At 44.7% G+C, this 14988-nt stretch overlaps 1 protein-coding gene across 1 annotated transcript in view; it reads left to right on the top strand.

The window, feature by feature from the left end:
• LOC132834865 (semaphorin-7A-like) overlaps positions 1–14988 on the top strand; it is a 50193-nt gene that overhangs the window by 21237 nt on the left and 13968 nt on the right. The window contains exons 3-8 of the mRNA XM_060853968.1: positions 5627–5680; positions 7520–7618; positions 9045–9147; positions 9236–9346; positions 13655–13776; positions 14661–14827. Of these exons, the coding sequence (XP_060709951.1) occupies positions 5627–5680; positions 7520–7618; positions 9045–9147; positions 9236–9346; positions 13655–13776; positions 14661–14827 (656 nt within the window). The remainder of the gene's footprint in view (positions 1–5626; positions 5681–7519; positions 7619–9044; positions 9148–9235; positions 9347–13654; positions 13777–14660; positions 14828–14988) is intronic.

Consider the following 14988-nt stretch of genomic DNA (forward strand, 5'->3'; position numbering starts at 1 on the left):
ATAGGTCAGGGAATGGGACATAACAAAACTCTGCAGAACTACTTGAAGCTGTGGGAAGAGGAGTAGTTATTATTTAGACTTCAATGAGGATTTAGTTGTCAAATGTTTTAATAGGAAGGAACGAGTGAAGGTCAGGGTAGGGTACTGATCGCACTTTATAATCAGCATTGAATAAAAGAGCTGAAGTTCATTGGAAAACATTGTGCAAGTCTTAGCTGTGGATGGTCAGATAGCTCAGCTGGCTGGACAGCTGGTTTGTAAAATAGCGTGATGCTGACAGTGCAGGTTCAGTGGCCAGACTGGCTGAAGTGACCTCACCCTAACTCTTCACTTGAGGCCTGGTGACCCCGTTGTCTCCCTCTGTCCATCTCTAATGGGAGAGCAGGACCAAGTTAACATTGCTAATTCCGTTTGCAGTAAATGTAGGTTAGCTGACACTAATCAGGATAATTACCTCTCTCGGAATTGTCTGCCTGTACACATCACTGTTTACTTTTAGTTTAATCTGTTTATCAACCAAACCTTTAAAGCTCTTCCCTCAGTAGTGACCTCAATTACGTGAAGTGTTCCAACCATCACCAAACTGTTGCCTTGCACTAGTTCATTTTTAGTTATCCATTGGTATTTTACTGAGTCTCTTAAAACTCAAAGAAAGTGCTTGTGCCTTTCCATTATTATATCCTCACCTTCCCTGCTTTAACCACAAAATTAAAGGTAATGAAAGATAATAATCTACATCCAAAGCTCTGGGTTTGATTCCCACTCCAGGACTTGATGGCAATCAATAGTGCATTCATAACAGGTTGGGCCAACAGATAATGTGTTCAAGTAGCAGACACTGAGAGAAATTAGATTAGATTAGATTACTTACAGTGTGGAAACAGGCCCTTCGGCCCAACAAGTCCACACCGACCCGCTGAAGCACAACCCACCCAGACCCATTCCTCTACATTTACTCCTTCACCTAACACTATGGGCAATTTAGCATGGCCAATTCACCTAACCTGCACATATTTGGACTGTGGGAGGAAACCGGAGCACCCAGAGGAAACTCACGCAGACACAGGGAGAATGTGCAAACTCCACACAGTCAGTCACCTGAGGCGGGAATTGAACCCGGGTCTCTGGCGCTGTGAGGCAGCAGTGCTAACCACCGTGCCACCGTGCCGCCCACGGTGATGAGAAAGTGAGGACTGCAGATGTTGGAGATCAGAGTCGAGAGTGTGGCTGGAAAAGCACAGCAGGTCAGGCAGCGTCCGAGGAGCAGGAGAGTCAACATTTCGGGTATAAGCTTTTCATCAGGAGTATGAGGGAGGAGGAGACGTTCTTCAAGGTGGGCATCCTCGAAAGAGGCTTTGCAGTAAGGTCATAGTCAACTGGAAGAAAGTGAGGGCTGCAGACACTGGAGAGTCAGTCAAAAAATGTGGCGCTGGAAATGCACAGCCGGTCAGGCAGCATCCGAGGAGCAGGAGAGTCGATGTTTTGAGCATAAGCTGTTCAGACCCTCCTGCTCCTCGGATGCTGCTTGACCGGCTGTGCCTTCCCCAGCACCACACTTTTTGAGATTCTGATGAATCAGGCTTGCTGCTGGATAGCAACTATGTCAGATTGAGAAATGACTGAGTAGGCTGTCTGGCTTTCTTTAAATGGGGGAGCAAAAGATATATTTACCTCGAGCAGGATGATGATTCTGCAATTGATTCTTGGGACTGGGTAATATTTAAATCCCAGGCCCAGTGCAGGTAACAAACCTGTTGTAATGATTTGGGAAAGGCACCAGGATCTCCTATAATCCAGCAGAGACAAAATGAAACCAATTATATGCAGCTGTGAATAGTGCAGCCAACCATCTGAAACAGCACAATTTGTGATCAAATAAAAAGTGCAAGATCTAGTTAAAAACTCACAGCTGCAGAAGCAGACATAGGCACGTAGTTCGTCTGTGTTGTAAAACATAGGAAAGCATTTTACATCTGATCATGTGGAATCATGTGGGGACATGTAGCATGAGTGGTAGTTTCATACTTGTCAATTATTTCAGCAATGTTTCTGGCACAGAGTTTACTATGTGCTGTTATATAAGAATGAGGTGCAGGATTGAATAATTCAACCCCTTGAGCCATTTACTACCATCATGATCTCAAGGACTCATAGTCATAGAGTCAGAGAATCATACAGCATGGAAACAGACCTTTCGGCCCAACTAGTCCACTCTGACCATGTTCCCAAACAGAACTAGTCTAATTTGCCTGAATTTGGCCCTTATCCCTCCAAACATTTCCTGTGCATGTACTTATCCAAATGTCTTTTAAATGTTGCAACTGCATCTGCATCCACCACTTCCTGTGGGAGTTTATTCCATACACCAACCAATCTCTGAGTAAAAAAAGCTATCCTTCATGTTCTTTCGAAAACTTTCTCCTCGCACCTTAAAAACATATTCCCTTGTTTTAAACTCCTCCACCTTATCCATGCCCCTCATAATTTTAGAAACCTCTATAAGGTCACTCCTCAATCTCCTCAGCTTCAGTGGAACAAAGCCCAGCTTATCCAGCCTACTTTTATAACACAAACCCTCCATTCCCAGCAATATCCTTGCACATCTTTACTGAACTCTATTCAGCTGAATAATATTCTTCCTACAGCAGGGTGACCAGAACTAGACACAGTACTCCAGAAGAGGCCTTACCAATGTCCTGTACAACCTCAACACGACGTCCAACTCCCATACTCAAAGGTCTGAGAATGAAGCTGAAAATGTGTTGCTGGAAACGCGCAACAGGTCAGGCAGCATCCAAGGAACAGGAAATTCCTTGGATGCTGCCTGACCCGCTGCACGTCGAATTTCCTGTTCCTTGGATGCTGCCTGACTTGCTGCGCTTTTCCAGCAACACATTTTCAGCTCTGATCGCCAGCATCTGCAGACCTCACTTTCTCCTCCGGTCTGAGAATGAAGACAAGCATGCTAAACACCTTATTAACCACCCTGTCTACCTGTGATGCAAATTTTAAGAATTATGTAGCTGAACCCTTAGGTCTTTCTGTTCTGCAACACTCTCCAGAACTCTACCATTAATTATATAAGTCCTGCCCTGATTTGTTTTACCAAAATGCAATGCCTCGCATTTATCCAAATTAAATTCCATCAGTCCATTGAGCCAATTGATCAAGATCGCTTTGTAATCTTCGATAGCCTGTTGACTATGCCACTAATTTCCGTGTCATATGCCAACTTACAAACTATGCCTCCTATACTCTCATCCAAATCATTTGTATAAATGATAAACAAAAATGGACCCATTGCCGATACCTGCGGAACACTGCTGGTCACAGACCTCCACCACCCTCTGTCTCCTACCATCAAGCCAAATTTGTACCCAACTGGCAAACTCACCCTGAATCCCATGTGACTTTGCTAATTAGCCTACTGTGCAGAAACCCGTCAAAAGCTTTACGAACATCCATGTAAACAACATCTATCACTCTGCCCTCATCAATCCTCTTGGTTACTGTCTCAGAAAACTCAATCAGGCATGTGCAAAATGATTCCCCTCGCAGCTTGCAGACTATCCCTAATCATTCCTTATGTCTCCAAATGCATGCGAATTCATCTTTCAGGATCACCTCCAACACCTACCCACCACTCTCTAGTCTGTAGTTCCCAGACTTCTCCTTACAGCCTTTCGTAAACAAAAGCACAACCTCCCAATCTTCCTGCACCTCACCCAAGGTTATAGATGATACAAATATTTCTGCTAGTGGCCCCGCAATTTCTTCCCTAACTTCCCACAATGTCCTGGAATACACTTGATCAGGTCCTGGAGATTTGCCCACCTTTATGTTTTCTAAGATCAACAGCACTTCCTCTTTTGGCAATGTGAGCTGTTTTCAAAACATCAGCATTTATTTTCCCAAATTTTCAAGCCTCTGTCCCTTTCTCCACAGATGAAACTGAAGGAAAATATCCGTTATGTTTCCAACCTCCTGAGGCTCATTGTGTAGACCATCTCGTTGATCTGGAAGGGGCCATGTTCTCTCTCTAATTGCTCTTAATGTACTTCTAGAATCTCTTTGGATTATCCTTAATTCTCAACTCCATTGTCCTGCTCGCTCTCCATAACCAACATTAATTAAAAATCTGTCTGTCCCCTTCTTCAATCCTGGCAACCACCTCATTTTGGGTGAGCAAATTCCAAAGATTCAAGACCATTAATGAAAAATTAGTTGTCAATCTGCCCTAAAGGTAGGACCTCTCGTTCCAGAGTGACCCACAATGAACAGCATTTGCTCTGCGCCTATTGCTTCGTCCCATTGGAAAGAAGACTTTCTAAGGCCGCGTCTGACCATTTCACCAATTGTTTAAAGGATAGGTTAATGAACAGGGTGACTGGTATCAATGATGGAGTTTTATTAATGATGGAGAACCTGACAGCACGTTAATCATATTCATTATTAAAACACAAAGGCTTCGTTATTACTCAGATATTTCAGAGGAAATGTCCATCTAGTATTCACTTCTCAACAATATTTATAGCATTTGGAAACTCTGAGCTTTTGTTTCCTTGTCATTACACTGATAAGCAGTGATGATATAAATTCCAAAAGAGCTGCTTGAGTATTGTACACCACAGCACATTTCAGAGAGCTTTCTGAATTAGGAATCACAGCTCTTTCCATTAATTACTTGAACTTAGTGTGCCAATCTCATGTTTATTATTTTAAAACAGGACAAATGAGGTAATGTTTTCACTTTCTTATCCAGCCAATGAGTGACAACAATGATGCTTCATTGAGATTTAACCCTGAGCATCCACCCTCACTCTGACCTTCTGGGGCTGTGCTGTTGGGTGAAACTAGTGATGTAGTATATTGTGGGGAGGCGGGTGTGGTGTTCAGCAGGGCACAGTGTCTCTGCCATGTCCTGGTACCCCATTCGCTGCCTCAGATGAATGTGAAAAATGGCATGACATCATGCTGGTTAATATTTATCCCTTTACCAATAAAACAGGCAATTTACTCATGGGAGAAAGTGAGGACTGCAGATGCTGGAGATCAGAGCTGAAAATGTGTTGCTGGAAAAGCACAGCAGGTCAGGCAGCATCCAAGGAGTAGGAGAATCGACGTTTCGGGCATGAGCCCTTCTTCAGGAGTGTAGTTTGGTGCACCGACCTTTACACCGCTGAGGCTAAACGCCAGCTCGCGGACACCTCCTCCTACTGCCCCCTTGACCAATCTACTCATGGGAGCTTGCTGTGTGTAAATTGGCAGTTGTGTTTCTAAAATTAATTCAGTGACATTTCGTGAATATTCATTGGCCATAAGGTGACTTTAGAACAGCCTGAATGGCACTATATAAATGTACTACAATAACCCGTCAGTACGACCCACTGTAAGGTGCTACTTTCTCATTAAAACACTGAGTTGGTGATATTTGTTGGGGCTGGACTGTCCATAGTGAAACAATGGCATTCAATCAGCTCACCCACCAATACACTCTCGACCCACATTCAATCAGCTCACCCAACAACACACTCTCGACCCACATTCAATCAGCTCTGTTACTTTTCAATATGAAAGAACATTACACAGCATCAATCTCTTACAAGCGTTTCTCTTCATTTTCCAGATTGCAGTGCCTGTGGATAACAAATCCATGACAAATTGTCAAAAGGAGAATTTGGTAAGTTACACTCTGAAAAACATTCATACCTCTTTCACTTTGTTGAAATGCAACAGTTAAAAGATATCTCTTGCAAGTTTCTGTGCCTGTTTTATAATCGACTTTTTATCCAGTTTCGTTTTCTCGTGTTTGACTTATTACAATGGCAAAACCATCCTCCTGTGGGATAGATAAACCCATTCCCCGATCAGAGCTGCCGTTCCTGCACCATTCCTGAACTCTCACACTGTTCCTCAGTGATTTACCATAACCAGGTGATCACATGGAGCTGTTAGTGAGGGGGCATCTCGTGAATTGTGAGCAGGAGTTTGCCTGATTTGTAAAAGGTGGATAAACGGATGACAGAATTACATGAGTTGGGAGCCTGGCACTGACAGTCTCTGACCTCCCAGAGACCCCTCGATGGAGGGCACCTTATTGGGATGAAGCGAGTTAATAATTCCACCAAGTCCCTGAAGCCAAGCGATAGCCTCCTCATTTGCTAACCCCGGAGTCTGGAGAGGAAACAATGGATCAGTATTTACCCTTCTGAGCACCTCATATTGGTACCTATGTGTTTCCAAGAAAGGGAATAATCCAACCATTGGTCTCAACTCAAGATAAAATTAAAGGATTCCGAAAGGTTCCCATCCCCTCACCACAACCCCAGCACCCTGCTCCCTTCCCCACTCTCAATACATAGCACCTGACCCCCTGCCTTCCTCTCACCCCAAGCCTGCTTTCCCCCCTCTCCCAGGCCCACTTCTCCCCAGCTCCCAGCAGCACCTGCCCTCAACTCCTGGGCCCTGACCCCTGACCCCAGCTTGTGGAATCCCAGCCTCCCTCAGAACTGTCAATGTCAACACTGAACAACCTTCTGGCCAGCTGTCCATATCCTACTTGCTGATGGCCACCAGTTGTCAAGTGAACCCTGATTGGATGTCTGGTGAGCCAATGGAGTTTGGTGCTTGTGAGAAGTTGTGCCTTGGGAAATGGTTATCCAAAGAAACTAACACTTCGTGGTGTGCCTTGGTGCACATGCACACGTGTGTGTGTATGTGTGTGTGCTTGTGTGTGTGTCTGTGTGTGTCTGTGTGCGTGTGCTTGTGTGTGTGTGCCTGTGTGTGTGTGTCTGTGTCTGTGTCTGTGTGTGTGTCTGTGTGTGTGTGTCTGTGTGTGTGTGTGTCTGTGTGTGTGTGCTTGTGTGTGTGTGTCTGTGTGTGTGTGTCTGTGTGTGTCTGTGTGCGTGTGCTTGTGTGTGTGTGTCTGTGTGTGTGCGCGTCTGTGTCTGTGTCTGTGTGTGTGTGTCTGTGTGTGTGTATGTGTCTGTGTGTGTGTCTGTGTGTGTGTATGTGTCTGTGTGTGTATGTGTGTGTGTGTGTGTGTGTATCTGTGTGTGTGTGTCTGTGTGTGTGTGTCTGTGTGTGTGTGTGTGTATCTGTGTGTGTGTGTGTGTCTGTGTGTCTGTGTGTGTGTATGTGTCTGTGTGTGTGTGTGTGTGTGTGTATCTGTGTGTATGTGTGTGTATGTGTCTGTGTGTGTGTGTCTGTGTGTGTGTATGTGTCTGTGTGTGTGTGTGTGTCTGTGTGTGTGTGTGTGTCTGTGTGTGTGTGTCTGTGTGTGTGTGTGTGTGTATCTGTGTGTGTGTGCATGCGCACATGTGTGTCAAGTGTTGGCACCGCAGCGAGGTTGGAATCGTGCAGTTAGTTTGTTGGGCGTGTTGTGGTGAGTTGGCATTGAGACTTTTCACATCATTTATAGAGAAGCCTGTCAGAACATATTCTGAACAAATGCGCTTATAATTAGTTTCTTCAGTTTGTTGTTTCCTTGATGATATTCATGATCTGCATTTAACTTCAGGGGAACTGTCAGAATGTTATCATGGTCCTGCAAAGATTCAACAGAACCCATCTTCTTCTGTGTGGGAACAATGCCTGGAATCCAAAATGCTGGTCACTCGTAAGTATAGTTTGGCTGACGTTGAATGTCTATTCCTCCAAACCCAGCCTTCCACCTTAATGCTTTGGCCAAAGAGAGACAAGATGGAGGGAGCTGGAGCAGACTGGGCTGAGTGATATATCTGGGTGAAAACGTACATAGATGGGATTAGATCTCCTATCTGTTATACAGCCCTCCTGTTGGTCAGGCTAAATATTGGATGGCTATTCTGAGATTCCCCATAAATCAAAGTTAACCCACTCGCCCAGCCTCCCCACACCTCCCCTGAGTGCTTGATGGGGGAATGAGCTTCTTCAGCTTTTGAGCCAGTGACTACTCACTTTGCCATTTTTCCCGTCTATGGTGTCATTACTGCCAGATACCAAGTGGTTCTGAACCAGCCAGAGCTGGGAAATGACCCCAGCTCCATCCTCTGCTGGTGTATCTCCCAGTATCAAGGTCCAGGGCAGTGTGGGCAGAGAACTGGGACAGGGCAGGTACTCTGGGGGCTTTTCATCCATGGGCTGTGGGCCTCGAAGGCTGGGCCAGCATTTATTTGTCTGTCCCTAGTTGCCCTGGAGACGCTGGTGGTGAGCTGCTGCCTGATTGAACCACTGCAGTGGTGTACGGACACCCACAGTGCTGCTAAGGAGGGAGTTCCGGGATTTCGGATTTGTGCACTTTCAAGGAGATCCAGTAACCGGTAATGAAGAAAATATTCCAAATAATTTCCTTGCGACTATCTTATTCATTTACAAACCAGCACTTTAATAACATCAACTCCATTGAAATATGTCACTGGGCTCTGACATCAATCTGAGGAAAATGATATTCCTCCTTTTAAAGAAATCTAGTTTCCCACGCTCCCTTTTATATAGCTGTGCGTTTCAAACATTATCTCAAAGGCTGCAATTAAATCATGATAAGCCCATTGCTCAACTACTTTTGCACTGTTTCTGAGCACACTTACTTCAATTAAATATTTTGTGAGGCACATTCTCCCTGCTTCTATGTGGGTTTCCTCCGGATGCTCCGGTTTCCTCCCACAGTTCAAAGATGTGCAAATAATGGGGAATTAGCCAGGCTAACTTGCCCCATAGTGTTCAGAGACGTGCAGACTAGGTGGGTTAGCCATGGGGAATGCAGGTTTACAGAGATAGGGAGATAGGTCTGGGTGGGATACTGTTCGGTGTGGGTCCATTGGGCCAAATGGCCTGTTTCATCACTGTTAGGTTGCTATGTAACCAGATTCCGGTGAATCCTGGAACAACAACGTGGGAATTGCTAGAGGCAACAAGACAAAGATGCATCGCTCTTCACCCACCCTGTCAACTCTTTCTATCGATGTAAAATTCCTTCCCGCATAATTATTTGCCATGGCATGATGTGTGTTCAACCTGTTAATTTTTGAAAGTAATAATGCTGACGAACAGCAATGTTTTTACAGATTAACGACACATTCAGTGAAATCATTAATGGAGGAGGACAACCGATTGGACGAGGAGTATGTCCTTTCAGTCCGAAACACGGCTTCACCTCACTGGTTGACGGTGGGTCCCCTTGCAATTGACGTTCATTGTCGTTCAGAGATCAGGGACGTACTCACTGAGTGTGTGTGTGTTTGACTTCTAATGACAGGAGAAAAATTCTACTCAGTTGCCCCTTTATATGAGAATGGAAATGTGAACCTTCGAAGGTTTATGAAACCGAGTCCTTCATGGCTACTGTCTGTTGACAAGTGGATGAGAGGTAAGTGTCAACACAATACTTTTTCACCAATCTTTGTAAATGCCTCAACCTGCATATATCAGTCTGTATCGCCTTCCTACAATCAATGCTAGAAGGTTGTGGCTAATTTTCCCATTTTTTCACTCACCCTCTCATGGAAACAGCAAAATTAGATTGAAGAGCATCATCAGAGGTTCACTAACCAAGTACTAGGCGTCTGAGAAAATAAAGGCCCGGGAAATGTCTGGAGTTTCCTGTCCATGAATACTGAGCTTCCCCACCCCCCCACCCCCACCTGCCCACCCTATCACCCATGTTATTTCAGATCATGTCCCTCAGCACCCATTGGGGATTGAACCCAGTGACTCAATATCTTCCTGATACTTTAATTATGGGGAGACCATGCTGGTGATGTTGTCACGGTGATCATGTCATGGTGAGCTAATGCCTGTATATTAAACTACAAGGAACTGCGTGTTTTGTTTCCTCAATGTCCGCCTACTTCCTTTTTTTCCTGATTAACTGAAAGCCACAATTTGCCTTGCGACAGAAGGAACATTGACTTCATTATTCTGCTTTGACAGCATAAACCTTGACGTGGTGAAGCCCAGTTTGAGGGCCCCAGTGTCCTGAGCAGTGTCCAACTGGAAAATGGACGAGGCCATTTCTCTGGCATCCCTGATGGATGTCTAAAACTCCCCGTGTCTGTGTGGGTTTCCTCCGGGTGCTCCGGTTTCCTCCCACAGTCCAAAGATGTGCAGGTCAGGTGAAGTGGCCATGCTAAATTGCCCATAGTGTTAGGTGAAGGGGTAAACGTAGGAGAATGGGTCTGGGTAGGTTACTCTTCAGAGGGTTGTTGTGGACTTGCTGGGCCGAAGGGCCTGTTTTCACACTGTAAGTATTCTAATCAGGTGGCAGGGATGTAACACATCGAGGGGAGGGGCTGACAGCTGATTGCTGCTCCTTGAACTGGATTGGACCAGGCACCACCTCAGAATTCTTGACTCTCCTTTGGATTTGAAAGATCTGGAAAAGTGACAGGTTTCATACAGTCGGGAAAAAGTGAGGGCATGGAGAAAGTGGAACAGATGGGAAAGGGTGTTCAGATCAAAGTACAAATAGAATGCTAATGGTAGTAGAGGAGTGAAACAGATGAGGAATAGGTGTTAATGGTTGATGTTGAAAGAGGCAAATAGGTTTGGCTAAATTTGCACAGCTATTCTCCGGATTGGCTGAGATTCAACTGATAATCTTGAGGGAATCCTTTGCAGAACATATCTTACACTTAGGAAACTCAAGGACCAACAATCAATTTCCCTCTTATAGACCAACTGTTAATAGCTGATGTTGGGGTTTTGATGGATAAATATTAAGCTGTGATTTTACGTGTCAGGTTTGAGTGATATACAGTGAGAGATGCAGTGTAGGTTCCTCAAGCCAAACAAACAGAATGGCAAAGACAGATCACAGATTGCAATGCGGGACAGCAACTGAGCCTCACTCGTGTAATATGAAGAAGCATTGCATCGATCGTACTGCGAAATAGATTTTCAGCATTCCCGTATTGCAAACTGTGAGCCAATTCTATTTTGCGAAGGTCCACAGTTGGAAACGTCATGTGATAGGATGCCGCAACCAGTGTCTTAGCGAAACGGCCTAGGGAGGTATGACACAAGACAGAGTTTCACACACGAGGATCTACAAGTTCTATAATCTTACCCAACAGTTTTAATTTTGGACATGGTAGAAACTCGCAGTGAACACTCAGTAATTGCACCAACTGGGGCAGGGTGGAGAAGCACAGACTCATCAGGGAAGGAGTGTTGAAGGCTTTCACAATCATATGGGAAGTGTGAGACAATGAGGATGTAGAAAAGGATGGAGTGCCAAACCCAGAAATTGGATGAAATGAAAACAGGACCATCCTAATTTTCACTGTGGGAGTTCAAGTCATCTCCTAGAGATTTGACCTTACAATCTAGGTTGATACTGCATGACCGAGACACTGCTGTACTGTTAGAAGTGTCATCGTTTGGCTGGCCTTTTAGATCAAATCAGGTTTGCTTATATCTGTTTACGCTTTGTAGGATTGCTACATTTCACCACAGGATGTTCCAGTGCTTGAAGCAGTTGTTCCTGCCTCATGTGGCGAAACCCATTTCCCAAAGATCTGACTGTAACTTCTCTATGACATGTTACCTTCAGAGCACACCGTGTTCCAGTATAGGGAGATGGCAACATACAATTCTTCCCTGTGACAGAAACTGGGCTTATTGCAGGTTTCCAATAAATCACCCAAGAAAGTGGTCCCAACATCAGCGTAAGTTGGAGCAAGAGACAGAAACAGGGACAAGGCTACACATTAAGAATATTAACACTCCATATTAAGAATGCTGATTTTTGCTGATAATTGAATAAAGGTAACTCATCCTTGAACATAAAATATAGAGGTTTATAAAATCATGAGGGGCAGGGAAAGGATACATAGACAAAGTCTCTTCCCCGGGCTGGGGGAGTCCAGAACTAGAAGGGCATAGGTTTAGGGTGAGAGGGGAAAGATATAAAAGAGACCTATGGGGCAACTTTTTCACACAGAGAGTGGTACGTGTATGGAATGAGCTCCAGAGGAAGTGGTGGAGGCTGGTATGATTGCAACATTTAGTGGGGATCTGGATGGGTATATGGATAGGAAGGGTTTGGAGGGATATGGGCCGGGTACTGGCAGGTGAGACTAGATTGGGTTGGGATATCTAGTCGGCATGGACAAGTTGGACTGAAGGGTCTGTTTCTGTGCTGTAAATCTCTATGAATCTATGATTATTAAAAAATGATGGAATTTTCCTGGAGAGTTTTGATAAGTCACCTTAATCGGTACAAGATTCACTGAAGAGCAGATCACAGTCGGAGAGCGAGAGTCAGAGAAGTTGATTTGGTGTTGGTCAGAAATGATTGAACCTTCTTGCAACTGCTGGTCACACAACATCAGAATAAAGGCTCCATTCAGCAAGGGCTCCATTGCCAGCAGTCTCCGTGCAGTTCAGACTTGGTAGAAGTTGTGAGGAGCTGAGAAGCAACAGAAGGTGGCTGGGAGTTTGAGCTCAGAATAAACCATGGGAACATTTGATATTTCACAGCAGCTGAGAGTTCAGGGTGAGGGAAGCCTGCAGGCAATGTTTGCTTGGTGCAGTAAATATGGGAGTCCAGAGAAGCCAGGGGCAGTGCCAGTTTGGATTATCTGTCTCAGTGTGAAAGAGCTGGAGTTGTGCCCAGGAATGCGTGCTGAAGTGCAACCTTGGGAATCCAGTAGAACACAGCCTCAGGATTAGAGATTCAACAGGCAGGACATGAGCAATCAGTGGCTCAGTGACTGGTTCTTATGGGAATTCCAAGGATAGGTCCTCAGACATGAAGATTTAGAATCCCTTATAAAGGAGGCAAAGTTTCAATGAGATTTGGTTACTTGCAATCTTAGGGAGGGTATTGCTTAGATATCCATGGGAACCATCTTGACTGGATTTGCTATTTGGTGTGCTCTGTGGGGTGTTTGACCACAGTTTGTCTGTCAATCCTTTGTTATGCTGTGTTAAAATTGAATGCTAGAATATAAATTGTATACAGATAACCCCCACTATCCGAAAGTAGAGCATTCCCAGGAAACCTTTTGTATGCCAGGAATGGCGTAAAGCAAAGGTGGGTGATTTACATGGAAAAAGTATCACGTTTCACGTAAAAGCAACAATCCTCTTTGGCTTCTTGAAAACAGGTACTAATGTAGGCCTTTTGTAAAAACAAAACTGCGTCAAGCGAACATTTGCAAAGTGAGGGATACCTGTCGTTTTATATACTGTGGGTCTCAAACTTCATCCACTTAAAACAAACTTGAAGTTCCTGGCTGTAACCAGATTATAACAAATATTTGGTAGTCTTCTTTGGGATCATAACAGATTCTCCCCTGTGCCTTGATGAGTATTTCTCTCTCCATCAATGTCGTAAAACACAATTTGATCATTTATCCCTATGTTGTTTGTGGGAGCTCACGTTGAGTAAATTGCCTCCTGTGTCGCCTGTACTACGACAGTAACTAGAATTCTAACATTGGCCACAAAGTGCTTTATGATAGACTCAGGTAACACATGGTGCTGCAGAAATGCCAGCCTTTGAGTGCAAGGCTTGCATTTCTGTAGACTCCAGTCATGTATAGTTTCCCATGTCTCGTGTTCCCAATTTAAGATGTATTTCCCTGAGCTATAGCGGACTGTGCCCTTGAGTCTTCATGTTGTGATGTTATTGATCCATGTTCCTGTTCCCTCTCTTCTCCTACCCATTTAGATCCCAGTTTTGTGGGAATGTCACCAATAGGTGAACACGTTTTGTTCTTTTTCCGGGAAAGGAATTCGGCAGAAAACCTGGACGTTGACCCCTGGATATCACGGGTTGCCCGTGTGTGTAAGGTGGGTGCGTCCGACAGATGAAGTTAATGGTTGATATTTACAGCTGGATGTTTCATACATGGACTCGAATTTTCATTATAACCTGTCATTACATTTTCCTGAGAGAAGGAGTGTCTGTCCTCAATATTCTACAGAGCCCCTTTAGGGTGCTGTTGGACTGTCCTATCCCAACACTGGGCCAAATGTTCGCCTTCCTGACCTGGTAGACAACTGAAGTTTCAGGTTGGAACTTGTTAGAGAAACCTCCCCAGTTTCCCCATGTTTACAATGAGTGAATCCTCCTCTTTATTGATGGAAATGTCATTTGTAATTGCATTCAACCCTGTAGCTCTTGTTCTGATTCTGATATGTCTCAGTCTCCCAAATCCTGGGGCAGTTGCCGTGGCAACATGGAAGCAGACCCTTCAGCCCTTCAGTCATGCTCTGCCCTTCAGTAAAGCCATGGCTGATCTGGCTATTGTCTTTACTCCACTTTCCCGACTGACCTCCGTGAACCTTGACTGCCTTGTCTGTCAGCAATCAAACAAACTCTTAAAAATTAGCAGAATTATCTAACACAACCTTGAATAAATAATGACTTGCAATCTCCACTATTTTTTAGGGAAGAGAAACCCCCAGAATTAAAACCATTTGAGAGCAAAATCTCCTCATCTCCATCTTAAATGGGTAACCTTTTATTCTTAAACTGTGTCCCCTCATATTTGTCTCCCCTCCACTAGAGGAAGCATCTTCCTTGAACCATCTGAACAGGTTCCCTTCGGAGCTCAGTCCCTGGGACCATACGTTCTGGTCTCTCTGTGGGAGATTATGGATCCACTCCAGCTCTCGTGGGTTTGTTGTGTGTGTGAGGGAATACTTCAGGCTGTGATCTCTCTCCTCCACAGGATGACAGAGGTGGCTCCCGATTCCAACTGCAGAATAAATGGGCAACCTTTCTGAAAGCTCGCCTGCTGTGTAATGTTCCATCCGAAAATGTGCATTTCAACAGGATTCAAGATGTCTTTGTTGCTCAGAGTGGAGACCGCGTTTACGGGATTTTTCAGAGTAACTGGTGAGTCAGCAAGATCGTGACATGTTCAGAACAGGTCATACACAAGGAGCGAAACCAAATCCTACACACACGCACAAACACACACACGCGCACAGACACACACGCACACAAACACACACGCACGCACAGACACACACACGCGCACAGACACACACGCACAG

The sequence above is a fragment of the Hemiscyllium ocellatum genome, chromosome 42 (assembly GCF_020745735.1).
Source record: "Hemiscyllium ocellatum isolate sHemOce1 chromosome 42, sHemOce1.pat.X.cur, whole genome shotgun sequence".
NCBI lineage: Eukaryota > Metazoa > Chordata > Chondrichthyes > Orectolobiformes > Hemiscylliidae > Hemiscyllium > Hemiscyllium ocellatum.